Source organism: Limulus polyphemus, unplaced genomic scaffold (assembly GCF_000517525.1).
Source record: "Limulus polyphemus unplaced genomic scaffold, Limulus_polyphemus-2.1.2 Scaffold1966, whole genome shotgun sequence".
Classification (NCBI taxonomy): Eukaryota; Metazoa; Arthropoda; class Merostomata; order Xiphosura; family Limulidae; genus Limulus; species Limulus polyphemus.
Genome location: NW_013667576.1, coordinates 71296 through 78587, shown reverse-complemented (window position 1 = coordinate 78587; position 7292 = coordinate 71296). Strand labels below are relative to the sequence as shown.

The 7292-nt window shown below is 35.5% G+C and overlaps 1 protein-coding gene across 2 annotated transcripts in view; it reads left to right on the top strand.

Moving 5' to 3' along the window:
* The window catches only part of LOC106465509 (regulator of G-protein signaling 3-like), a 77658-nt gene that overhangs the window by 64801 nt on the left and 5565 nt on the right, over positions 1 to 7292 (top strand). For both annotated transcript variants that reach the window (XM_013925736.2, XM_022393420.1), the window contains 3 exons: positions 3685 to 3776; positions 5400 to 5536; positions 6630 to 6793. In XM_013925736.2, coding sequence (XP_013781190.1) covers positions 3685 to 3776; positions 5400 to 5536; positions 6630 to 6793 — 393 coding nt within the window. The remainder of the gene's footprint in view (positions 1 to 3684; positions 3777 to 5399; positions 5537 to 6629; positions 6794 to 7292) is intronic.

Genomic DNA, 7292 nt, shown 5'->3' with positions numbered 1-7292 from the left:
GTGCTGACTTTGTGGTAAGAAAGTAACATTACACAGTGTTAACAGTATTAACAAAGATGATCTTGTTGTCAGAAGATGAAATTAGAGGGTAACATTACAAACATAGATGGTGTTGTTTTTCGAAGGTGATGCATGTTACTTAAGTGGATAACATTAAGTCGTGCTGACTTTGTGGTAAGAAAGTAACATTACACAGTGTTAACAGTATTTGCAGGTTTGGTAGTCAGAGGGCAACATTACAAACATAGATGGTGTTGTTTTTCGAAGGTGATGCATGTTACTTAAGTGGATAACATTAAGTCGTGCTGACTTTGTGGTAAGAAAGTAACATTACGCAGTGTTAACAGTATTTGCAGGTTTGGTAGTCAGAGGGCAACATTACGTAGGTCTGGTCCTGAAATTGAGTCAGCTGATATAAATACATAGTGTAATCACTACTTGCATTAATGACTTTGTGATCGGAGGGTAATATGATGTAATGCAAACATTATTTATTATGTTAGTTTTGTGGTCAGAAGATGATATGACGTAGTACGAACAATATTTATGATGTTGGTTTTGTGGTCGGAGGATAATATGGCGTATTGCGAACGTATTTACTGTACTTGTTTTGTGGTCGGAGGATAATATGACGTAGTACGAACAATATTTATGATGTTGGTTTTGTGGTCGGAGGATAATATGGCGTATTGCGAACGTATATGTTATGTTGGTTTTGTGGTCGGAGGATAATATGACATAGTGCGAACGTATATGTTATGTTGGTTTTGTGGTCGGAGGATAATATGATGTAGTGCGAACGTATATGTTATGTTGGTTTTGTGATCGGAGGATAATATGGCGTATTGCGAACGTATATGTTATGTTGGTTTTGTGGTCGGAGGATAATATGACGTAGTGCGAACGTATATGTTATGTTGGTTTTGTGGTCGGATATGGCGTATTGCGAACGTATATGTTATGTTGGTTTTGTGGTCGGAGGATAATATGGCGTATTGCGAACGTATATGTTATGTTGGTTTTGTGGTCGGAGGATAATATGATGTAGTGCGAACGTATATGTTATGTTGGTTTTGTGATCGGAGGATAATCTGGCGTATTGCGAACAGTATTTACTGTACTGGTTTTGTAGTAAGAGGATAATACGGTGTTTATTATGCTGATTTTTGGACAAAAGGTAACATTACAGAGCGCTCTATGATATTAAAAAGGTTAACTTTATAGTCAGACGTTTTGCTCGTGTACTTGTTCATAAGCAACGTGAAATAGAATATCCTCACTAACACAAATAAATAGACAATTGTAATTAGCGTAATAGTTTGTTATGGTTAGTTTGTGTTTTATTATGTATATAAATTACATTGCACGAAATCCTTGATTTTGATTCCTTAAGCCTTTCAAGAGTAGCTATATTCTATGGAAGGGGCCGGGAGTGGCTGTGTGTCCGGACTTTTGCTCAGAAGGTTCTTGTTTCGTTTTCCGTTGCACTTAAGAGCCGTGGGCGTGCTATAAGAATGACGGTAAAATTCCATTATTCGGTCAGATAAACGGAGTTCGCTTCGAGCGCACTTTAAAATTAGTGACGGCTATGCGCAGATAGCCCTTTCTGTAAATTTGCGCGAAAAACCAGAAAGGAAGAAAGAAAACTTAATGTATTACATTTCTTACCAAGATAAATACCCGATAAGGAAGGAATTAAAGAAGGTTAAATGAAACAAATAAGTTTTTAAAACTGTCCCAAGACATGTTTTTGCAAGACATGTGGACAGGTACTTTTTTTTCTTCGGCGGCTGCTGTGTTATTCCACAAGTGCCACAGCGGTATGTCTGCGGACTTACAACGCTAAAAACCGGGTTTCGATACCCGTGGTGGGCAGAGCACAGATAGCCCTTGTGTAGCTTTGTGCATAATTAAAAACAAACAAACAAACAAAGTGTTATTCCAATCTTCTTATTATCACAGAATAAATTGTACCTTTTATGATCATTTAGAGCTTAGTTTGTGTGCAGTTTATTTTAAGAAACTAATAAAGAATATTTAAGATGAAAAATAAGATTATATGACAATAAAGGTTAATTTAAAATTGGTTACATCAGAAAAAAAAAACCTTCTAAAATTACTTGATATTTGAATTTTGTTTTTACTGTTGTAAATATTAAAAGTGTGAAAGAAAACTGAGAATGAGCGCATAAAACAGTTTTCTCCACCTTATCTGTATATTTGATTCACCAGTTTGTATGTTTCTTTTATTTTCTACAAATATAAACTTACTTTTGTAATTCTACGAATTAAGTCTCATCGCAACCAATCAGTTTCTGGGCTTGCAACTTTCAAACTTTATATGTTGTTGTCATGCCAACACTGTCCCTAATAGAACCCATGATATATTGATGACGTCATTTTCCCCGTACGTTCCGGCGTTTCGTGATCATGTAGTACCACTTATAATCAGACTGGAGCGATCTGCTTCGAGTTGGTTTTTGTCTTGAGCGATTCTAATTAGAGCCAGTCTTCTGAGGAAGCGTAGCTAATGGGCTGGAGAGACCTTTACAAAAATTGGGAATAAATCTTTATGTGGTTTAAGAGTACTTGAACTCTTTCCCTGGGAGTAGATAGCAAACGTTGAAGTTTGGTTATGGTTACAGTAAAAAAAAAAGCAAATAAGATCCACGTTGTTTCATAGGTTGTCTACCTGTCGCTTAACCTCATTAACATATCAACAACCTAGACTACTTTGTTGATGCTATGCCTTGTTGTTTGGTAGAACATGGGAAATGGATTATTTACAGCTTTAAAACTTGTCTGTTTATTCAGAAACAAACTAATAAAAGCTTTGAATATTGAATAAATTGTAATTAAATAATAACCGTTTCAGAACTACTGGTAAAACAGCGTAGTATCTGAGAGAGTTGTTTCTAAACACGACTTGACTTTTTATGCATGCAGACACATTATGCAGATCCTCTGTTTGTTTGTTATAGAATTTTAACACGTAGCTACACAAGGGCTATCTGCGCATAACAGTTCTTAATTTTGAGCTGATAAACCATAGGGAAGACAGTTAAGTAACACCACCCACTACTAACTCTTATTTGACCAAATAGGCCCGGCATGGCCAGGTGGTTAGGGCGCTCGACTCGCATTCTGCGGGTCGCGGGTTCGAATCCCCGTCCCACCAAACATGCTCGCCCTTTCAGCCGTGGGGGCGTTATAATGTGATGGTCAATCCCACTTTTCGTTGGTAAAAGAGTAGCCCAAGAGTTGGCGGTGGGTGGTGATGACTAGCTGCCTTCCCTCTAGTCTTACACTACTAAATTAAGGACGGCTAGCGCAGATAGCCCTCGTGTAGCTTTGCGCGAAATCCATAACAAAGAAACAAATTGACCAAATAGTAATATTTAACTCTATTTTTTATAGAGTAGCCACTACCCCAAGGCGCGAAGCGCATATTTACGAAAAAAGATACTGAACAATGAGCACCGGATTCACAGTTCGGGCCCGTTAGCCAGTAGGTCACGCGCAGTCCATTCTTTAATTTAAGCTTCATTGTCCTGTTTTCTCTATTTGATCAACCAATCTTTATATTCTGAAAATTTTGTTCTATATACGTATATATATATATTTTAAAGTTTCTAAGCTCATATATATATATATGTGTGTGTGTATATTTTTCTTCTATTTTAGCATGTTACTGAAGCTAAATCTGCTGATTCTAGTTCTGCCATGACTTGTGAACTCGAAGAAGGGGAAGACAGAAAAAAACACCGGAAGTCCCTGTAAGTGTATTATTTTCAGATCTGGAGCAAACTTTTTAAAATATGAAGTTAAAACTCGAAAAACTGGAGTGCTTCTTAAATTCACTTACAAAGTATTGTTTATACATCTACAGTTTTATGAATAAAAATACAATGAAAGCAAGCAATTAATAACAACACCTCTGAGTTTTGTATCTTAAATGTGTCCGAAGTACTGAAAGCATTCCTTATGAATCGTACAGAATTTGTGTGTGTATGTGTGCTAATTGCGTTGCATAACTGATTTGTTTTATATTCACGTATTATGATCAAATCAAAAAATTTTAACATTGCTTTCATGCAAATTTGAGAAGAAGAAAAAAGCTAAATTCAAACCAAGAACTTTGATGTGTCCGTTTCAAAATTGCAACATTCAGTAACCATTTAATCGCTTGTTTTATGCTAATGTAATCAATATGTTATGTTTTTAAGAGGTTTGCATTGACTGAGCGTGGAATTAAAATGGTGATAACGAAAGATAGTTCAACTAAGAGTAGTGATATATTTTCTTATTACAAAATACAAACCGGCTTACGACGCTAAAAATCGCGTTTTGATACACGTGGTGGACAGAGTACAGATAGCTCATTATGTTTGATAACAACCAACCAACCAAACAAACCACTCAAAAGTTTGCATTTTACAGCTAAACAGCACCTTTAAGCGAAACATTGGTCAAACGAGCAGTTCAGATACCCCTAGGTTCAGGCATAACGATCCCTACTTTAGAAGCGCTGACCAGAGGGAATGAAACCAGTCTGTAGAACTCGACGTTTGTACATATCTATTTTAACTGAATAGTAGGATTGATTATCTCAGTTATAACACCTACACAGCTGATTGTACGGAGCATGTTCAGCAATATATCAAGGCTCGAACCTTTGACTTACTGATTCCGCAGCCAATCACACTAACCAACAAGTTAGGACACGCTCAAACCATGAACTAAAAAAGATAAACGAATATAGGCACATCGGTAACTCGTTAATATGTAGTCTACAAACTGTAAAAATCATCTTTTACGCCCCCCCCCCCAGTGGCACAGAGGTATATCTGCGGACTTACAAAGCTAGAATACGGGTTTCGATACCCGTGGTGGACAGAGCACAGATAGCCCATTGTGTAGCTTTGTGCTTAATTACAAGCAAAAAAATCACTACTTTTGGTTGTTCGCCTTGGCTTAATTCAACTGTATTAGCCCAGTATAATCACTGATGAGTCAGCTGTGTGGCTCAAATAAGCCTTGTTTGTTTATTTTATACAATAGCGTTAGAATGGCTGTCCCGAAGTAATCATTTTTAATATCAAATGGGTGTTTTTGAAAAATTCCTGATTAATTTTCCTCCTAAATTGTTTGTACATGGTTTTTTCAACACCCAGTACAATTTTAATTTATGGAACTATTTTTTTATTAATATTTTCATACTAGCTTCTCCCCATTCAGTTTTTTAACTGTTGGAATTTTGTTTTATACGCTGAACTAAATTTTCATGTCTTCTTCATATGAACCCTACTTTTTTTCGTGTCAGTTTGAAATTTTGTTTTTATTTTGATTTATTTATTTAACTGAATAATCTGCATATTTTCTGTACTTCTTCGTCCCAGAGCACAAGACATGAAACTGAGACTCGGTTTTTTGCGTCGGAGACATACTGACAGTTCTATTCAGGCAACAATAAGACCTTCGCCTGAGGAAGCAGGAAAGTGGGCGGAATCTTTCAACGAACTGATGGCAAGCAAATGTAAGCAGTCTGTTCTCTCATATGATTATTACTTAATTGGTCTTCAAAAAAGTCCAAATAAATAAATTAATAAAACAGATTCAAGGTTATTTGTTTCAAGAGTAAATAAAACCAAAATTAAGAGTAACAAATATTTTTATTTCTTGCTTTTTAAGTTCACGTGTTACGCTGTGTTATAGCCTATAAAGTGTATAATTTTTCTCGTGATTCATGGCCGCCTGGAGGGGTCACCTGTTTTAACAACTCACACCATTATACAGTAGTGTGTTATCTGTTAGTCAGTCTTTTTGCACTTTTACAAATGACATTTGTATCAGGTTAATATTTATTTATTTAGTACACATTTTATTGTCATCAACATCACCTTATAAATAACTTTCGATAGTTATATTAAATTTTGCTATTTAACTTCCGCTATCTTCATACTTCTACAACAACAAGTTAAACCTCACTTGTGAAAATATTCATCATAGTAATATTCAGGTAGCCCTTTACTTGTGATTTCAGCAAGAGATTTTAGAAACAGTAAGTATATTTAATATATATACATGCATGTGTCTCTATGCTAAGTACAGCTGAATATCATTTCAATATCATATAATAACGATATAAAGAAATTGCTTCCTCGTAAAAATTAGAGGAAAGATTCTGGATTCGAGCCCTAAGATGGGCACAGCACAGACAGTTTATTGTGCAGCCTTTTGCTTAATAATAAGTACACGTTTAAAAAGTCTTTTTTTTTTACATTCCAGTGAACAACGAATATTTTTAAATTTATATATATATATAAATGCTGTGAAACTCGAGTTTGAGTAGCACTGTATAAAAATCAATGTATTTTAGTCCGGATCGTAGTATTGATTAATAACTTATCTATGTTTTTGTTTGTTACTTCACCTTTGAAACTTGCAAAGAACGCAGAATCGTAAAAAAATAAATAAATTTTAATTGAATAAACTTATAATCCCATTGTTTTTGGAAACCAGGGCTTCTTTTGCCACTTCAGTGTATATATATATACATCCTTTTTTTCTACCTGTCTTCTATTATGTGTTGTTTTGAAGTAACCTAAACATCAGTTTTAATTTTGCAGATGGTTCCTCGCTCTTCAAGGCCTTTTTGTCTAGAGAATTCAGCGAAGAAAATATTGAGTTTTGGTTGGCTTGTGAAGAGTTCAAAAAGACAAGGTCCAACAAACTGCCATCCAAAGCACGGAAGATATACAGCGACTTCGTTGCAGTTCAAGCACCAAAGGAGGTAAGGGCCAGAATGATTCTTCAACGTATCAACTCTAGAATTACAAATGGGGGCTCCGTATACCACAGACTTTTTAAACACGTTTTCCTCATCTGTTTATGTACCAAGTTTCTTGTGGATCTATGTTTCTGAGTTTCATTGTCTCTAATAACGTGAATCACACAAAAATCTCATTATTACCGCACTTAATCTCACTGATTACTGATAGAGTCTCTTATGTATTTTTACACAATATGACTAATTTGTTTCACCCCTTTTGTTTGGTTAGCTTTCGACACTGAGTATTGTAACAGGTAAAAACATGGCATTACTCCAGTGGTTCTAAAACTTTTTACTTTTCGTACCCTCAGCCAAACCTTTGAACCAGTGGCATACCCCTGATGCGCATAATTTGTCAACAAACTTATGTAGTTTATATTAATAAAAAATCTCGCGCTTGCACTGAAGAGTAAGTCAACAATACACGAACTTTGAATGCTAGTTCAAGAAATATTTGTTT